The 20,599-nt window shown below is 33.0% G+C and overlaps 3 protein-coding genes and 1 pseudogene across 3 annotated transcripts; 3 read left to right on the forward strand and 1 right to left on the reverse strand.

Moving 5' to 3' along the window:
- The first annotated feature begins 428 nt into the window (after positions 1 to 428).
- LOC120210296 (40S ribosomal protein SA-like) lies at positions 429 to 2,186 on the forward strand. Its single transcript, XM_039209057.1, has 5 exons — positions 429 to 652; positions 1,048 to 1,310; positions 1,401 to 1,598; positions 1,680 to 1,896; positions 1,985 to 2,186. Exons 1-5 carry the CDS (start codon positions 505 to 507, stop codon positions 2,098 to 2,100), a joined length of 942 nt encoding a protein of 313 aa, XP_039064988.1. The 5' UTR covers positions 429 to 504; the 3' UTR covers positions 2,101 to 2,186.
- A 2,720-nt stretch (positions 2,187 to 4,906) lies between these two features.
- Positions 4,907 to 11,664, reverse strand: LOC120210294 (annotated as a pseudogene).
- A 1,372-nt stretch (positions 11,665 to 13,036) lies between these two features.
- On the forward strand, positions 13,037 to 17,161 carry LOC120210379 (histone H3.2-like). Its single transcript, XM_039209131.1, has 2 exons — positions 13,037 to 13,046; positions 16,622 to 17,161. The coding sequence occupies exons 1-2, from the start codon at positions 13,037 to 13,039 to the stop codon at positions 17,101 to 17,103; spliced, it is 492 nt and encodes a 163-aa protein (XP_039065062.1). The 3' UTR covers positions 17,104 to 17,161.
- Positions 17,162 to 17,401: 240 nt separating this feature from the next.
- Positions 17,402 to 20,022, forward strand: LOC120210380 (histone H3.2-like). The gene is made up of 2 exons (XM_039209132.1): positions 17,402 to 17,528; positions 19,619 to 20,022. The coding sequence occupies exons 1-2, from the start codon at positions 17,402 to 17,404 to the stop codon at positions 20,020 to 20,022; spliced, it is 531 nt and encodes a 176-aa protein (XP_039065063.1).
- The last annotated feature ends 577 nt before the right edge of the window (positions 20,023 to 20,599 follow it).

The following is a 20,599-nucleotide window of genomic DNA, read 5'->3' on the forward strand; positions in this document are numbered from 1 at the left end:
TTTAATTATTCGAACTCAAAATATTTAAAATAATATTTTTAATGGATTTTATTGTTAAACATAAACAAAACTTAGATATATATATAACGACAGATTTAGAAATATTTTTTAGGGTGGACACATTCATATTAATAACATCAATTTTTCATATGGGGTAGACACGTAAAATTTAAAGTTAAACACACTCGGTAAAATAAATTACTAATATATAAAAAAAATTGATTTTAAGGTGGACACGTCTTGAACAAATCATACATCCGCCACGGTATACATATATATAAATATGTGGACTTCTTTGGGAATTTGACCAAAATTCATATAACTATTCTGCCTTTTATAGGAAATACGAAAGAACAATGAGCCTATAAGTGTCATTTCCTTTAACTAGGGTTTCCGAAAGCCTAGTTTATAAACAACCGAAAACTTGCTTAAGCTCTCTCTCGCCAGTGCCTCCTTGCCTTTTCCCGTTTGCAAACTCTTCTCTGCGGGGAACCCAGAAACAACATGTCTACCACCATGGCCCCAACATCTGCAAGGCAGCTTTCTCCTAAAGAAGCCGACATCCAGATGATGTTGGCCGCCGAGGTCCATCTCGGTACCAAGAACTGTGATTTCCAAATGGAGCGTTACGTTTTCAAGCGTCGCAATGACGGTAAATTTTTGTTTTATTATTGTTATTTTTAAGTATTACTATTGTTATTTCTGTTTTCTATACATTTCATGTTGGGTTCTGGCTGCTGAAATTTAAGCTCAGTTTCTTTTTTTGAATGTGTATTGTGTATTAAGATTTGGGTTGTTGTTTCTCAGTGTTATAAATTTTGGGATTCTTTGATTTATTGGATTAGTAAAGCATGTGCAATTTGTAGACCTGAAATCTGTTCTATGATCTGATTTTAGTGTATATGTATAGTTATTGATATGTTTGCTTAATGCAAATGTTACCAGTTGAATTTGCAATTAGAGAATGATAGTCTATTTGGTTATAAGTTTCTTGCAATTATGTTTTAGTATTTGTTTTATCAATTGAATTGTCTTTCACTTCAACAGGAATCTACATCATTAACCTTGGCAAGACCTGGGAGAAGCTTCAACTTGCTGCTCGCGTAATCGTTGCTATCGAGAATCCTCAGGACATCATTGTCCAATCCGCAAGGCCGTATGGTCAGAGAGCTGTACTGAAATTCGCACAATACACTGGTTGTCATGCAATTGCTGGAAGGCACACTCCTGGTACATTCACTAACCAGATGCAAACATCTTTCAGTGAGCCTCGTCTTCTTATCCTCACAGACCCGAGGACTGACCACCAGGTAAATTGTATGCAACAACTGAATCGATTTGAGCTTTATCATGTACTGAATGATTTTTTATTAATGAACACTTGAGTTTGTTCTCTGCAGCCTATCAAGGAAGCTGCTCTAGGAAACATTCCCACCATTGCCTTTTGTGATACCGACTCACCAATGCGATATGTTGACATTGGTATCCCTGCTAACAACAAGGGAAAGCACAGCATTGGTTGCCTTTTCTGGCTGTTAGCAAGGATGGTTCTTCAGATGCGCAGCACAATTGCTCCTGGACAGAAGTGGGATGTGATGGTAAAAGATACAACACTATCATAACACGTATGACTTGTACATTTTATAGTTCACGAGTTCTGATGCATGATTTGTATGTAGGTGGACCTATTCTTCTACAGGGAGCCTGAGGAAGCTAAAGAGCCAGAAGATGAAGAAGCTGTTGCTGCCCCTGATTATGGACTCCCTGCTGCAGATTTTGGTATGGGTGCTTTAGCAGCTGACCAATGGCCAGCACAAATAGGTGATCAATGGTCTGCTGATATGGTTCAGGCACCTATTTCTGGTGTCCCTGCTGCTGTTAACTGGGGTGACCAAGGTAATAATATATATGCTATATTTCTGTCTATATTATTTAATCCAACATCTTATTGTTTCCTTTGCATAACTTTGAATTTCGAATGCAGTTGCTGTTGGAACCGACGGGTGGGATGCTGCAGCTGCTCCAGCACAAATCCCGGGTGCACCCGTGATGTCACGGCCCCTGCTCCCACAGGTTGGGAATGAGAGGGATTTATGTTAGGTTTTTGACAAAATGTTTGTTTTTAAAACTAGCCATTTTGAACTTTGTTATGATAACTATGGAATTGTGTGTTTTTGGCTCAATTTCTGGAACATTCATGGCTTTAGAATGTTTGTTATTTTAATGCTGGAACCGTAAGTTATGAATTTACATTTATATGCGGCAATGGTTTCTTGGTTGTTTATCTGAAGGTTTAGAACAGTATGCTCTGTGTTGCCCCCAACCTAATAATTAACATGGAAAAGTAGAGTCTGAAATTCAACCATATATTTCCTTCTCTTTCACTACCCTCGGATTCGTCATAATAATGCAATACAATCAACAAAGATGATATCCAACACCGCAAATTATAGAAGCCCCTATTCACGTAGTGTGAATCCAACAGGGTGGCGTTGTCTAATCCTCCACCATCACCTCCCTGTATAAACATCGGTGAACAGATTTTCCAATTCGATTGGGACTTTGAAATTTGGAATTTGGTATTTAGAGATTTAGAGCTTTAATTAGGAGTTTGGGGAAGACATGAGGAGTGAAAGAATCAATGTGACAAACTATTTTGTGAATAATTAAGTGCATTGATAAACTATCACAAAAAGAAATCGACTATACAAGACTGTCATATTTTCTGATCAAGAGATGCATTACGATGAAAAAAACACGAAATGACAAATAATTATAAAGATTGATAAAAGTTGTATCATAAAACCAGACAAATAATTATGTCATAATGACAAATAAAGATAAACGTTTTAAGAGTGCGCTTGGTTTGTGGAATCTTACATTATCAAGGGGAATTTTTTTCCGGTATTGTATTCCCACGTTTGGTCCACGGAATCTTATATACTCTTTTCCCAAGAGTAGCATTTTTTGGTTAAAATGGTGGGAATGTCATTACCTCCAAATTCTTAGGTAATCTTATATTCTCACCTCTTTGGACAAAAATACCCTTTGACTAATGAATTCTTTTTATAATGATCTTTCTAAATTCTTATTCATTATACTTTACTCAAAATTATAAAAATAATAATAATATACAAAGAGTTTGATTTACTAAAATATAATAATTTTGAGAATTTAAAATATTTATATTTTTAATATTCAATATTTTACTATTTACAATTTTATGGGATGAAAAAATTAGTATTATATTCCTCCAATCAAATACTGTAATTTTACATTCATGCTAAACAAACCAAACAATGTAATACAATATTCCCATAGTAATGTTACATTCCATAATGTTATTCTCAAAGATATCTTATTCCGTGAACCAAACGTCCCCTAATGATATGTAAAAAGAAAAAAAACATAAATAATATTTTATTTAGATCTAAATCAAAAGAAAAAAAAAACCTTAAAAAGGAGGGAGACCACGACACTAAACTGCCACCTAAAGAAATACTTTAAAAGAGCTAAAGAGACTAAACAATGACACGAATCAAGCGACTTCGATATTAAAAGAATTATTTTTATTTCTTGAGTTTTCAGGTTCAAGCATTATTAATGTCAGTGGTGTAAGTATTTAATATTATAGTTAAAAATTATCTTTGAACATATACATCTTTGTTCTTACGTAAACTAATTAAAAAAACCTCCAACAATGATACCGAAAATTAAAAAAAATACTTGAAGTTTAATTTTAAGATTTTAAAATTAATTTATTTTTTCAATTGTGTATATGAATTGAAGTCCTTGCTCATTTATTTAAAAATATGGTTTTCGTTGATTAATAGACAAATTACATTTGGTCTAGTGTGATGAGGTATTAGATTCTTTGGGAGGATCGCCCTTCCCTTGGCAGTACCAAATCTAAATTAATCGATCAATAAATCGAATAGTAGTGATTAACTCAAAAAAAAATACATTTGCAACGAATACATTTATATTTGATTATTATTTTTTTAATAATCAGGAGAGGAAAGAAAAATTCTCTTTCTTAAAAGGTAACAAAAATTTAAGAAGAGATAAAATGTTAACCGAAAATTTTTAATCACATACTCTAAAGATTATTAAATATTATTAGTATTTATATGTGACTTATAGTTTTAACGTTTTAATTCCATTTGTTATGGATTTAATTTAATTATTCGGTTGTAAAGTCATATAACACTTGCAAGGTGCTTCTACAAGGTAATCTTTAGATATGTTAAACCAATATTTATTATTAAATCTATAACATACATAAATTATAAATTTAGTTATTATTCCAAATTAATCATAGTTATATTGTTTGCGAGACTGATTCCCAATTTTATATATAATAGGACCAATGAAAAAAATTGGCCTTCAGATTATGATCAATTTGTAAAGTGATTCGACTTGGTTCTTTTTTAGCTTTGTAATGTACACAATAAAAAACCAAGATAAATTTCCTTCGCAATTCAATTAAAGGCTGACAACAGTTCGACAGATTCTGAAAACTACGAAACTGAGATCGACACCATGAAATGAACCAAAACAAAATTCCAATATTCAAGCTAACATTAATATACCAAAAAAAAATCCATAACATGAAAAGATAAATGTGAATGTACATGAAGGGCTCTCAATCAGACGGCATCTATCTATTTATCAATATTTACAGCCATTGAACTTGAAACCCCGTTTCTGCACATACGAGGCAGGCAGTCGGCTCCGAAATGAATTAGCTATGGTACCAATTTACACGACCTAAATCTTTATCACCTTTTTTCCCTCCTAACGATCTCATCGTGATTAATGCGATTGTATCAGGTATAACACGAGCAGAAAATTGCTTTCGCTTCGGCAAAAGCCCACCTCTTCTGAATCTTCAGCCGATTTATTGTTTTTATTACTGCGAAATGGAATCACATCCTTCGGATGGATTCGTTGAAATGAATTCTATCATGAAACTACAACTACCTACTTCAACTTAAAGTTCAGTGGAAAAAGAAAATCTCCATTAATGACCCAATCCATAAAGCTCTCAGAATATTCATCCATGATACCATCACAAGTCAGATCGGATGCAGTTCGGTCGACTCCCTAAATAAAGAGAAAAGAAGGGATTGCATTCAACTAATAGGAATGGGAAAATCAAATGTATTAGAGAAAATTAAATACTAGCAACTATAACCCTAGTTAATATAGAAATACCATGTTTATATACATACAGCCTGCAGACGTGCTCTGTGCGTATGTGTGTGTGTAAGGATGATGGAAGGGTGCAGTAATTTAGTTCTTGTTAATTAGTTACAAGAAAACAGAATACTAACCTTTATGCTAGAACCAGATTCACTTGGAGATGTAGCTGAATCGATTCTTAGTTCAGCACCAATAATTTCAGTAATTTCGGCGGATAGGCCCGTGGTAGACCTGCAGAAAGAATCAAGAGGGGTTATATAAAATCAAGAATTTAAGTGTTTGCTATTTCTATGAAAAAAATATTGTGAACTTTAACTACCTATCATACACATCATCATCACATGAATTTCCTGATGAAGAAAGCCAGTCCATATCAAATTGGTGCAATTACATTCATCCACATTTTCATAACATACTCGATTACTTTCAAGAAATTGATCCTGCATATCTCCGAAAAGTTGCCTGCAAGACATTCTTGGAGTAAACCTAGAAAACCATAAAATTCTTGGTATATGAGACAGCTGATGAATTAAAACATTTAAGGCGATTTGGTATCATGGCTCCTTGATACAATCGAAGAACTACACACTCAACAGAAATTTGAAACAAGATGGGGAAAAGTTCAAACAGACCTGGAATAAGAAATGTCACGATTTGGCATTCCTGGAGTGGACTCTGAAAGATCATAGGTAGCCGCTTTATCTCTATTTCCAGACAGAGACCGATGGTGTCCGACATTTGATGCACCCATGGGAGAAAGGATGTTGCCATCAGACAGTGATCTTTTAAAAGATGTCCTACATATATTAGGAAGTGACCACTTTAGTGGTTATTGCAAGGAAGGTTTGATTTACCGTATAAAATAGGAAAGAATATTGCTTAGACCTGCATATTGTATCTGGAAATCGAATCATTTGACAACATGTAGTCTCAAAAAAAAAACATTGGAACTAGAGACTGGTATGAAATCTCATAGCAATTTGGAATTTCAATATACCTAGCATCCTCGTTAAGAGGGTTAGGACCATGCCTTCCAACGCTATAGTGTTGGTCTGAATCCAACTCCCAGAGTGCTGGTTACCCTGTGAGGCTGAAAGTGACCCAAGAACCTGCATAGGACAATGCAAAGATCAACAAGTGTTATTGTACACCACAATCCTTATGCACTGAAAGTGCACTTGGTAACATGGGAGTGAGTCGTTGCACTGGATCCTCTGTGCTACCAAGCACAGTATCATAATTGTCAGGGACTGCAATTTGCATGAAACTACATTCTGTGAGCTATAGAACTTGTTTTTAACTTACAAATTAATGGCACTTTGCTTTTCTGCATCTACGTATGCATTGCTATAGTAACGTTGCAACGTTCTAAAGAACTCCTGTGACTGAGTTGCTGCTTGCCATTGACCTCTCCTTTGGCAAAATATCTGTTTGACACAACCAATGCAGAGTAATGAAACATACTTGGGGCGGAACTTTTGGGTTTCAGTGCAAGTAAAGACAGATAATGATATATTGCTCTGAAGCAAACTAGTAAGCTCTGTTATCATAATACAATGCAAGTCACTCCCATGTTACTCCAAAGTTCCAGGGTTTACTATGCCATCTGAAAACCTAAAAACTAATTTGATGGCCATGGATGGAGCATTTATTAAATTTGATAAAGTTCTTTAAATTTTTTTATTTCATCGATTTCTTTTGGAATGATTATGAAAGCTCCCTAAATCTCTCAGAAGAATCACCTTGTTGTGGGCTGCAGATCCACCATACTGTAGAGCAAGCGTGTCACCCATTTTTTCATAAACTACCATTAAATCCTCAGCCAAAGGACTATTTTGATCAATAGTTTGGGATTCTGTGAACCCCATAGCATGGAGCTGGCGTCCAAGAGCCACCAAACCGTAAGAATATTGGGCAACATTAGTGCGATCTAGACAATCAATGCAGTTGGTTCTAAGGACTCCCCCTGGAACATGGGGGACTTTATATTTCGGTAGAATTCTGTTTATTACTAGCAACATTTGTTTCCAACTTCTCAATATCATCACTTTTATTGGAAGGGGTCTGAACAAAATGCTCGTCATTTGCCTGCATTAGTTGGATAAATAATTAAACGCAAATAATTAGAAAAAGCATTAGTGAAACAAACATTAAAAAATGCTATATTTTTCAAGGAAAGCCCAAATGCAAAATAACAAATTGCACCATAAGTTACATATGCAAATATTACGTTCATTCTAGCAATAATTATAGGTTGAGATAATTCATGAAAGAAAGGGCAGAACAAACAAATCTTCTTTGATCAAATAACTAGTAGCAAAAGAGATTAGGAATTTTACATGTTCATATTTCAACAGTAGAAAGGACTTGATAACAAAGACAAGCAATACAGCATCATAAAATAAGAAGAAAACATATTACTTACACCAAGCAAGATGAATTCAACAACCCCTGAGGTATACGATTTGGTGTTACATGACAGTAAAAGATGCCTGTTAAGTTCAATGCATAATCAGCCACTCTGCCTAGAAGTTCCAACACATTTGTAGCTCTGCAAAAATAAAAGATCTATTCAGTCAATCATCTTTTAAAAGATGGTAAGCAAGGATTTTGCGTTAGTAAGCCAAGTAGGGACAAAGGAGTACTTTCTGGAGTGTCTACTTAAGTCCCAGTGAAGAAACCTCAGACGGTTCTCCTTGGATAAACTTTTATTGATAGATCTGATGGCCTTTGCAAACTCCGTACGAAGAATAGTTTCCCGAGGTTTCTTCTCACACCTCTGTCAATCACCAGAAAAGAAAGCAGAACAAATCAGGAAACATTGCAGATAGAAGAACATCACAGAGCTTATGGAGACTGCCAGTCAGCCAAGGACTACCTTTATCAAATTCAATATGATTATTGGATTTCATATCTCCTTGCAAGATTTTCAAAATGTAGTTTTGTGGCTTCATTATTTGGATCCTTCTTTGATACTGGAAACCAGAGGTGAAATTAGGAAAATATACTGTTCTTAGCTCGTAAAACTACAGATTTAGCTCTCATTTTGTTATTAGATAAGAAAGAATTCATACATATGATGTCAGGTTTCAAATTCAAGCGCGAAGTTTCCTGGGACCAGAAAAGTGGAATAGAACCTCTATTCTGGATAACAGAACTTATTTGTGTGGGGCATCCCTCAGGAACATCATCAAACACAATTTGTTCTGTCTCAACATCATTTGCTACTCTACCTTTCTCATTCACACCACGTTTTAAATATCTACACAACAGAAAAGAAATAAGAAAGTGAGCCACCTCTGACTAAGATCAGCAACAAAAGTAGGTAGAAGAAAAGTTCATCTACCATATGAAGGAAGAAGAAACAGACTATAACTAAAAATAGGCAAAGAAAACATTAAGTAGGTCAAACCATGAAGCATTTGCAATGAAAACTATCATAAAGCAAATTTTTGTAATGATTATGGACCAAAATAAATGGTAAAAGGAGGTTCAAATAATGCGATAGACATTTCAATCAATAGCTGGTAAAGCATCTAAACCTTGTTCCAGCATAATGTCGAGAACGCCTTGCAATGAGAGTTAATTTAATGTCCCTGCCAGATACAGAAAGTTTGACCTGGATACCAAAGTGGGAAAAATGTCAGATAAAATTTTGAGCAACGCCTCAAAGGAAACAACAATATTTGCAAAATGTTCAGCATAATTTGAAAGTATGAACCTGCAATATTTAACAGCTTAAGTTACTTCATTTTAAACATGTTCCACAACTGATCTGTAAATGGGGTAGTTTTCATAATCCTTAAGATTAATTACAATATATCCTTCAATAAAATAGAATAGAAGAAATTACAAATCTGACAGTTGGTCCTAGTATTGATAATCATAGATTCCAGAACTGTTGAACATAGTAATGGGTTCAAGGTTGTCTATATTCCTGTAAAGCAACAATTTTTAAGCAGAAACCAAATACAGAAAACTGAATGAAAATATATTAACTACTTCAACTTAACAATCTCCTTGAAGATACTTCCATTTTCACCTACCATGCAAAATTAATGAACAGGAAGAAGACTAAAGTGTATTATACCTGCTTGAAAAAGCCATATACCAGTGCAACAGTCCACAGAGTATTCTTGAGACTATTCCGGATTCCTCGAGTTAAGAACTCATTCCAGACAAACATTGTTTCATAATGTACTAATCCTGTCTCATTCTTACATAAATTTCTTTGGAGGCTATGCATGATATTGTACGAGTAGCTGAAAAAGAAGTCCTTTGTAAGATCCACTGTGCACAGGAGCTTCTTGTATCTATTACAAAAATGACAAAGAAGAAAGAAAGAAAGAAAAGGTATTCCACGTTAATGAATGTTAGTTACTAGACGAACTTTAAACAATGAAAAACTGTGAACTATAAGTTATAACCAGGAAATTAAAGTGAAAGATAGTAATTCCCCCCCCCAAAAAAAACCCAGATGATACCTTGTCTCATTCAACATGATATGCTAACATCACAAAGCAATGATGTTAGCCCCTGTGCATATGCAGGAAATGAACTGGCAATAGCCTCAATAAATGGTATTAACAAAGAAGATGCTACAATAAACTGGTCAGAGCCAACCTTATTGGCTCAACAGGAAATAAAAAAAGGGGGCGAGGTATGTAAACACAAAAGTGTTTAATTCCAACTGCATCAACCAACACCAATGAATAACATGAAGGGTATACAACAAAAACAGTACAGAGATTACCTCCACTAGAAGGAACTACTCTTCTACTTTAAAAATAAAATCCAGAACTCAAATTATTTCCCACAAAACATAACTAATTGGGAAGAAGATAAAACAACCACAACATAACACAATTCTATTTAAATAAAAATGGACAATTAATACTTTAAGTGCTAATTTCATAGGTTCTCTTATAAATACCAAGGACAAATTACATTTACATGAAGAATTGACAAAAGACCTTTTTTCATTCTTAGAATAAGCCATATTTGACTGGACAGAAGTATTGGGAATTGTTATCATCTCGCTCTTGGTAATGGCATAGATAATGTGGCCACAAATTGCACCAATCTTCCTTCTTTTCGTGATTAGCAGCATGTAATAAGGTCCCAAAAATTTCACAAACCCTAAAGTAACGAGAGATTCATTAGATCATGCCAAAATGATAGACGGAAAAGGTGGAGAACCTAAGAAATATTACATACCAATGATTCCATAGCAAGCTGTAACAAATTTAAGGCCACCTGTGGGCCTGTTTCCTTCATGTATCCGTCTTAAGAGATCAGAGCATTCAATTTCTGAGTATCTAGTGGAATCTTGAAGAATATTAAGTTCAGAAGGTTCTAATCGATCAATCTTTAATACCCTCCAAACAGTTGTGTTCTTGTCTCTTCCAATCATATAAAAATGCTGTTACACAAGGAATATACAAATGTTGCATTAATATTTTTGTAATGGAAATGGACGCCACGTAATTACAGTACAAAGAATTTTTTTGGGAAAGGGCAGAGATTCAAAGCGAAAGGAGCAATAATATTCTTATCAGCATCAAAGAGAAAAACGGAACTATTTCTATGTTGAACAACGAAGGTTTGCCTAGCTTCGAAACACATTAGCAGTCGCTTACAATGACCTCAAGAACAATGAATCGCTTTATGATGTAAAAGAACAGCGTAGCATTTCATAGGAAATGATTGCAGCAAAAGAGAATTGTACAAGCAAACCACGGCTTATAATAACAAGCAAAAAGAAATTAAAGATAGAAGTGAAACTGCATAATTAAACATCCTACTGCAAATTACCAGTTCAATACACTTTCGTAAGCCAAAAAAATTCAAATCAACATACAAATACGATATCAGAGATAAGTAAATCAAGATTTAGCAAATCACAGAGCAGCTATCAGCTAAATCTGAAAATCATCATAAAAACTCAAATTATATACACGAGCAAAAAAAAGATTTGGTTAATAAATCTCCAAAAAGATTAAGCAGCCGAAGGGGTTAAAAAAGCCAAAACAATCAGAAGAGTTTTAGCGTGATGAAGTCAAATAGCTAAAACGAACTCCAACAGCCGTACACACGAAAAAATGAAAGAAAACGAATATCATATAAGAGTGGGAGAGGGAAAATACCGAGCGAGTCTCGTAGAGTCTGAATTTCTGCAAATAACAAGGATTCGGATCGAGTACACCATCACTGTTATTCTTGGCTGCCATTAACTTTTTTAGATCCCGAGCCTCGAAGCTCGGGTTCACTCAAGATACAGATCAACGAAGAACCACGATTTTTTTTTTATAAAAATCTCTCTCGATTTACAAAATTCAATCTATATCATGTACTGATAAAAACACATAAAAATGAGGAAAATAAATAAAGCCACGAATCACAAATTCACGATACAGAGTTCGACCTGAAGAAAAATAGGAAGATAAAAAATAAATTGAAATTAAAAAAATGGTATTAATCTGCGAGAAAACGGCGCGACTTGCTGGAAAGTAGGTATAGATTGAGAAGAAGATGCAGGGAAGAGAAACGTACAGCTAATGGAGAAATGGATACCACAAAAAACAAACTAAAAATAATTAAAAATATATATAGGAAACTATAAATAAATATTTTTTCGAAAATAAAATGATAATAAAAAACAAATTGCGAGGCAGTGGCGTGCTTTAAATTTTAATTAATTTCTGTTTTTCCGCGGTAACTTAGCTTCGGTTATGATTTTGTTTTTCAACTGATCATTGGTTTCACGAGTTATTTATGACTCGGACATGCATAGTCGTTTTGACTCGGTTGAATCGGTAGCGGGAGCGGAATCTAGTGTGTATCTGACTTCGAGTTAAAAAGATTAATCGACTCATAATCAACATGAAAGTTAAATTTCAAAGATTATATTATAATATTTTTCAAAATATTTAATTTAAAACTTATAGATCAATATATCAAATATCATTAATTTTATAAAAATTATTTTTAAAAACAGTTTATTATTTAGTAAAACTCTTGCACTCATTTATTCTAGTTGAATTAAGTTCACAAATAATTATTAGAGTTTAAATTTTAATGTTAATTTGTAAAAAAAAATCATTATTTTATTTAAATTAATTAATTAGTAAATTAAAGTCTGACTATTATAATAAATAAATATATTTAATATTTAATATATAAAATTATTAAAATTCTAACTCTCATTCTTTCCTAGAAAAATCTAGAAAAATCAAATATTAGAGGATAAGGTAATAAATTGGATTATTTAAATAAAATAATAATTTATCTAATTTGAAGTATATATTTTATCATTATCTTTGCACCTGTTGTATTTTAAATCTACAAGTAAGACGTAAGAATCAATAACTTGTATGGGTGTTCTTCTACATTTAAACATATTTTTTTTAAAATACCATATATATATATATATATATACACGGACAATTTTAAGGTAATATTCATCCCAATCATAACAAATTGAATTAAAAGATAAGTTGAATTAATTTAGAATATATAATTTTAGATAAATTTATATTTATTAAAAAAATTAAATTAAATAAATTTGATAAAATCAATATATAATTTAAATGTGAAAAAGAAGAGAACAGTTTAATTCCACGCCGGTTTAGTGTACTCTACTCTTTCCGCGTGATTCTATGAACCCGTCTTTCGGAATACTCAAAAATCACTCGAACTGATTCCGAGCCAACTCAGGTTGATGTGTATATTTATATATTAGTGATTTAATTTTCAAAATTTCCCATTTTCTTTTTATTTTCTTCTTGACGTACGAAATTAATTTTTTACCAGAAAAATATAAAGAAGAAAAATGACGTTTGGTAATCTCATCGTGAGTAAGAATATACTAATATACCTTCGTTGATCAACTTGATACTTTATATTGCATAATATAATATACTTTCTTTTAATTATGGGAATTTACAGACCAGATATCCACGCTGGATTTTTGGTATATGCTTTTTTAAGCTCTTGCAACCCAACCACCGATCATGAGCGAATGGCTCGTGACTGTGCATGAAATTGCGAAAATTATAAGATCCCCTAACATGTGGTTAGCTGTTCCCGGAGAAGTGCGTGGAGGATGATACCTCTAAATTTGTATACTTTTATTAATAATTTATTTTTATATTATTAAAATTTTGTATTTATATACTTTAAAATTTCTAAGTTATTCGTCTACTTTAGGAAATATACATGAGTCGAGTCTAGTTTTTTATCTATTTAAACTCAATCCAAATATTATACTCCTTCATTTGACTAAATATGAATTTAAAGAGATTTGCTTGACTCAATGTTTAGGATAAAAACATATATGACTTGACTCAATCCGACACAAATATATAAATTTTATTTAACAAAACATATATCTAATTAAAAATATAAAGATATTATACAATTATTTCTAAATTTATAAATAATATTTATACTATTATCTCAAGTCATATAAAAAAATCACCTTAAACTCAATCAAATTTGATTTTGTTCTTAAAAAAATTTGATATGAACCTAATTTTTAAAAAGAAGATAACCTATTATATTAAATCATATCAAAACTCATCATATTCGAATCTCATAGAAATTATATAATTCTAGAGAAGGGCTCTTGCCTCTCTCAAATTCTTTTGTCAAATGACACTTTAACTTTATATTAATTTAAACATCGAATAAACTATACATAATTTCCTTTAATTTTTAGATTTAAATTTTCTTTAAATGTATATTCTTTTAAATATAAACAAATTAATCATTATCGATATTTAACCATAGTTTCGTCACCACTTTTGCAACCACATCTTTTATTTTCTTCAGAAAAGACAATCCTTGTTTTCATTAGAAAATAAATTTCATATCATGTATTTAAATTTATTATATATAACGAAATTATCTGCGAAAAAAAATAATGAATATTGGACGATTGATGGCCAACTCAACGTGGCAAAGATCTCCGTCGTAGTTGGAGACAGCTGGCAGGATGACGTGGCAAAACGTGGGTGTTGCGACACCCGGGCACGTGAAATGTGTGTGGGTTTATTTCCAGCATTTTCCCAATTTGCGGCCTTGAGCATACGGTGACGCCACGTGTCTGAAACGTGATTGGTTAGTAGTCCAAAAGTAGATTACTACAAGGATGTGTTTGGTTGAGGGAATGGGAGATTCCTATGAGAATAAAATCCACATTTTTCCATTTGGTTGGCTGAAAATGTCATTCCCGATAATCTTACATTACCAATAGTCGATTTTTTTGGTATATTATCGGGAATGTCATTACCTCCCTTTTATTAAGTATTGTTGGATTACCAACGTTTTGGACTAAAATGCCTTTATTTTTTTTTTCTAAAAATATCCTTATTTTATCATTGAATAATAAAAATTTTATGAATGTTGGACTAAAATACCCTTAAATTTTTTTTTCAAAAATATACTTATTTTGTCATTGAATAATAAAAATTATATAAATGTTAAATTATAAATTTATCCTTAAACTATTTTAAATTTACAAAAAAATTATAATTAAAATTTTATATGAAATTAAGGGGTTAAAATAAAATTTTATCTTTTCATTAAACATTTTTATATTTTTAATTTTATAAAAAATTATATAAATTTTATGAATTTAATTTTTTTTTAAAAATATATAACTATTTTTTAACTTGTTAAAAAACAAATATATAATAAGGACAATTTGGTCAAATATACATTCCAATAATCTTTTATTCCTTTAACCAAACACGGTAATCTTATATTCCTGCTAAACCAACTAAACACAAAATACAACATTCTCAGTAATCATATTCCCTAATAATTTTACATTCTATCAACCAAACGTTATCCAAAATTCCGAATGAGCATGTGTTTGGTCGTGATGCTCTCGAGGGTGTTCCAAGCCGCCAGCACTGCAAAACTCGCTTTTAGTTTAAGGTATAATTTAGCTTCCAGTTCCTATACTTTTGACACATTATAATTTAATCATTAAACTGTTAATGCAAGCAATTTAATCATATACTTTTAAAAACTACATTAAATGTCAGAGTTGTGTTATAGGTGATAGGGTGCTTACCCCTTAATTTTGTATAATATATATATATATATAATTTTAAATTAGTTAGAATATTAGTCTCAACATTCATACAATGTATGTGGGATTTTATATAACAAAATTGACATGTTTTTCATATTTTGATTAAATCAAACTAGTGGACAGAACAGTAAGAATTGAGATAAGGAAGCGAGCGAGTAGTTTACTAACTTTGGACTATGCAAATTGCATCAGTATTAGACAAACTTGTAGTCTTCCGGAGAGAGAAATTCTGAGGTCGTAGCAATAATTGAGGAAAAGCTAGAAAATAAAATAAATCAATATAATACGGAAACCTAACGCTGGGGAATTTGTCAACAATTGCTAATCATTCTAAGTTTAATTTAGTGTTAAATTTAAATTTTATTATATAATAAATTATATTCACATATAATTTAATTATCAAATTGAATATGAATTAGTGTGCGTACAAAAGGTATTAGATATAAAAAAAATTCATCAAATGGATTTAATAATAAATAAATATATCATATTTTAATAAAAAAAATTAAATCTGATAAACAGTTATAAAATTTGTATGTATTACTAATTATTAAAAAAGTTCTTTAAAATACATTAAAAAAAATTTGGTGTGAAAATTTTGGTGCTCATAAGCCGACTCTAATCATTGCTGAGATGCAATGATTATTGGTGGCTCACTCTTGTCGTATTAGTCAATGCTTATAAGGTAAAAGCTACAACTAAGGATTATTTAATGTTTTACACACAACGCTTACTGACTTCATGTCTTTGCTTTCACTCTCCAGCCTTCACGCGTAATTACCGTATTAACCAACACGAATGATTTTTTCCCCCATTTGATCCACATATGTCCTACGTAAATGCAAATATTATTTTTTTAAAAGTTTATAAGTTCAAACAATTCATTAAGTTTAACTTTAAATTTATATTGATGGAACCATTTCAATAATTAAAAAAGGATGTTCTTATTAAAAGTTTTGAATTAGAACAATTGCATCTATATGATACATGTATTATTAGAAAATTATTTTTTAAAATATATATTATATTATAATTAATTTATACAATACAATAATCAGTGATTAATAATTTATTGATTAAATTAGAAAAATAATAATAATTGGTGAATAATGGTATAGTTTTCCCGAAATTTTATTTGAAGTGCATAGAGCAATGGATAAATTCCATTGGCTGACTGGATATCTCATGGACTGCTATCTGATTCTCACTGCCATCTGTATATAATCAAAGGACGGCTAAGATTCGTTCTCACAATGCCGCTTAAAAGAACGAATCCTATTGATCACCAACGGATTAGTACTTCAAACAACTAAGAGCCATCGATAATCCCTCAAATATACGGTTCGTATTGGCCTGATTTAAAACATTTGCTTGATAATTTATTCCCTCTTCTCCCATATATATCTCCCCTCAATTCAACCGGCGGCACGGCTCCACGTAAGCAGCTAGCCACAAAGGCCGCTAGGAAGTCAGCTCCGGCGACCGGAGGTGTGAAGAAACCTCACCGTTTCAGGCCGGGAACCGTGGCACTCAGGGAAAACAGGAAGTACCAAAAGAGCACTGAGCTCTTTATTCGAAAGCTTCCATTCCAGAGGCTTGTGAGAGAAATCGCTCAGGATTTCAAGACCGACTTGAGGTTCCAAAGCAGCGCCGTGGCCGCTCTTCAAGAAGCTGCCGAGGCTTATCTCGTCGGGTTGTTTGAGGATACTAACTTATGTGCTATTCATGCTAAGAGGGTTACGATTATGCCTAAGGATATTGAGCTTGCTAGGAGGATTAGAGGCGAGAGAGCTTAGATTGGTTTGTTTTTAGTCCACTGATGTTTAGAATTATATATCCAAGTTTTTTTTTTCCCATTTTGCGTGTATTTGCTTTCTCTGCTAATTATTAATGCAATTCAATGTAATGGCATGATGTTAGCATGAAATTTGCTTAATGAAATCCGAAAACTTCGTTCACTTTCTGACATCCAACGTTGTGGGAATTGCTTGTATGGTTCCACATTTGATTATTTAAAAAGTTTTCCATTCACTTATTGAAGTTTATTTTCCTCTGAAACAAACATATATTTGTTTCCATGAGCCATTTGGTATCATGAATACTCAGAATGAAGAAAGAGGTGTTTGCCTGCAATTATTAATCCGAGGAAGAACAAGTCACGAAATCACCTCTTTTGCTGGGAATATTGTTGATGTGAGCAAGTTCTTATTGATTTACAGATGTAAGGTTTGAGATGGTTGAGATTGAGTCCTACGGAGGATAAATTTTGATGGTTAAAAGCAGATGTGGGGCTCGAGGCTGCACAACTTGAGCAACGGAATAGGCCCCGAAATAGCAAATGTCCCAAATAAAATAGATTTATTACAATAAGAATCTTATTTTTTTTTTGTCTAACTTCACTTTACGATAAATGAGTTCATTTTCATGATTTCTCTATCCCACACCATAGGATTTGAGTTAGTAATATCACCAATATCCCTATATATATTGCATTCAAGCATTGCAATATTTAAAAAAATTGAGATTTAAGGGTCTCTTTTTAAGAATTTACACAATTTCTCCAACGTCCTAATCCCGACCCTGATTAAAAGGGTGATAAAATGGCTTTTCGCCGTTGCTAGGGCGAAGAATAGCTAAAGATGGGTCTGTTTTATCATTTTCATCACAATTCAGCACCAAGTTCCCTGATTTACTTTGTTAAGCATGAAACTTTTGCATGAAAGCACATAATAATCCGAGGAAATTGAGCTGAAATTATTACACAACAGGAAGATGATAGAAAACAGGATGAAATGATGGCAATGAATTGTTCAAAGTTTGTGGGATGATTATGAAACTTTCGAGTATGATGGATGATGTGTTTAGCGATAACGACAAAAGAAAGAATATTATAGGGTGATGGTACAAGAGAATGAACACCAATTTCTAATAATACTGTAAAATATTTTTATTGAGGATGAAGACTTTAACGTGTCATGGACCAGATATATTATTTAGGTTAATTGAATTATAAGCGTAAATAAATAAAATAAATTTATTATGTTGTGATAATTATTATATTACAAGTAACTTTATTCCAATTGATGTAATTGTGAAATAGACGTTATCCTCAAGGTTAATATAATGTTTATAAATTCGTACATTTGAATGAGGAAGATAGACGATGATCGACATATTATTTTTTTTAAAGAAGAAGAATTACAAAAAAAGTTAAAAAGGAATAAAAGAGCAGATAAATGAATGTAGAAAGTAAAATAAATATTTTTAAGATAAAAGACATAAAATTTCTTATTAAAGGATATATCTGGCAAAACTTTCGAGATAATGTTATGGAAAAAATTAATTCACGAGATAAAGCACTCCAAAGATTAATTGCTCAAATAAGGTGAAATCCACAGTGTTGGCCGTAGGTCGCCATGCCTTCCGGACGACCTACTAGATGCGACCTACTAGGTCGCCATGTCTTCCCGGTGAGCTACAAGAGATTGCATGTGCCATGCACGTCCCAACACGTTGGGCATCTGAGGCCATCCGAGAGCATCCGAGGCCATCCGAACGAGCTATGCGAGGGCAACCGAGCGAGCTATGCGAGGGAATCTGAGGGAAGCCGAGTGAGGGTAGGTCGCCCGGAGTGCATGGCGACCTATGTGTTGGGACGTGCATGTGCCATGCAACACTTTCATTCTCTCTGTTTGAGCAAGGGTAGGTCGCCCGGAGTGCATGGCGACTTACAAGGTCGCCCGGAGTGCATGGCGACCTACAAGGTCGTCCGGAGTGCATGGCGACCTACGGCTAACACTGTGGATTTCACTCTATTTGAGCAATTAATCTTGGGAGTGCATTAGCTCGTGAATTAATTTCTTTCAAAACATTATCTCGAAAGTTTTGCCGATAGATCTTCGATATTTATATTAAATTTTTTTATGAATATAAAATTATAAAATTTTAAAGGATAAAATATTAAATTATCAATGAAAAATAAAAAATAAAAAAATTTTATATATAATCTAAATCAATGCCAAAAACAGAATCTACACCAGTGCCGCATAAAAAACGGAACGTATTGGTCAGTTTTCGTCGCACTTGGATTATGAAATCAACAACATATCAACCGTTGATAACCTTTCCAATATACGGTTTATATTGGGCTTGTTTAAAATATTTCCTTTAACTTCTAATTCCCGCTCCTCGCAAATCCCCCTTATATTTTCCCTCCAAACACTCACAATTGTTCCAAAAATTTTAAAGAGTATAAATTTAAATTATCAACACTTTTTGGCGATTCAAACATTATTTGTTTTCTTTTTCAAGCTCTTTACACATTGCTCGTACCAAGCAAACAGCTAGGAAATCAACCGGCGGCAAGGCTACACGTAAGCTGCGAGGAAGTCATTCTAGCCACCGGAGGAGTGAAGAAGCCTCACCGTTTCAGGCCGGGAACCGTTGCTCTTAGGGAAATCAGGAAGTACCAAAAGAGCACTGAGCTCTTGATTCGAAAGCTTCCCTTCCAGAGGCTGGTGGGGGAAATCGCTCAAGATTTCAGGACAGATTTGAGGTTCCAAAGCAGCGCCGTGGCCGCTCTTCAAGAAGCTGCCGAGGCCTATCTCGTCGGACTGTTTGAGGATACTAACTTATGTGCCATTCATGCGAAGAGGGTTACCATTATGCCTAAGGATATTCAGCTTGCTAGGAGGATTAGAGGTGAGAGAGCTTAGGTTGGATTGTTTGTCACTAGTCTTATTTCTAGAATTAGAGATCTAAGCTTTTGTTCATTTCGCTGTATTTGCTTTCTCTGAAAATGTTTGATGTAAACCGATCGAGTTTTAATGGATTTGTATTTTCGTGATGTTTCCATGAAATTGTTTGCCCTCGTTATGAAAATTGTTTTTTCCATTCCACATTTGGTTTTGAAACCATAAAGCGTTCATTTATTTTCTCGGGAAACTATCATAGCCATATACGTTTATTTCTATTTGCATGTGAAAAATCCATTTCCCAGCTATGTAAAGAAACAGAGACTAATCTGTGACTGCAATGTTAGACTTCATTCTAACTAAGCTGAAGAAACAGAGACTAATTTTATATTTTAGTAACAATAATATTAAAAATACATTTTAGAAAAATAGAAATGAAGTCAATAGTATTAGAGAATGTGTTGTTATTGGAAGTTTGAAGAAAAAAGAAACGGAGCGGGCTTAGTTTTGCTATCATTGACGTAATCCAGCAAGTCATACCGTACAAGGAGTTGTTGATTTCCCAGAAAACACTGAACTATACACAACACACGTTAAA

Source organism: Hibiscus syriacus, unplaced genomic scaffold, assembly GCF_006381635.1.
Source record: "Hibiscus syriacus cultivar Baekdansim isolate YM2019G1 unplaced genomic scaffold, ASM638163v2 tig00109923_pilon, whole genome shotgun sequence".
Taxonomy (NCBI): Eukaryota; Viridiplantae; Streptophyta; class Magnoliopsida; order Malvales; family Malvaceae; genus Hibiscus; species Hibiscus syriacus.

Coding starts and splice junctions, on each gene's coding strand:
- LOC120210296 (XM_039209057.1), top strand. CDS start 505: ATGTCTACCACCATGGCCCCAACATCTGCAAGGCAGCTTTCTCCTAAA. Junction 1,311..1,400: donor ACCCGAGGACTGACCACCAG/GTAAATTGTATG, acceptor TGTTCTCTGCAG/CCTATCAAGGAAGCTGCTCT. Junction 1,897..1,984: donor TGTTAACTGGGGTGACCAAG/GTAATAATATAT, acceptor TTTCGAATGCAG/TTGCTGTTGGAACCGACGGG.
- LOC120210380 (XM_039209132.1), top strand. CDS start 17,402: ATGAATACTCAGAATGAAGAAAGAGGTGTTTGCCTGCAATTATTAATC. Junction 17,529..19,618: donor GTTCTTATTGATTTACAGAT/GTAAGGTTTGAG, acceptor TTCTTTTTCAAG/CTCTTTACACATTGCTCGTA.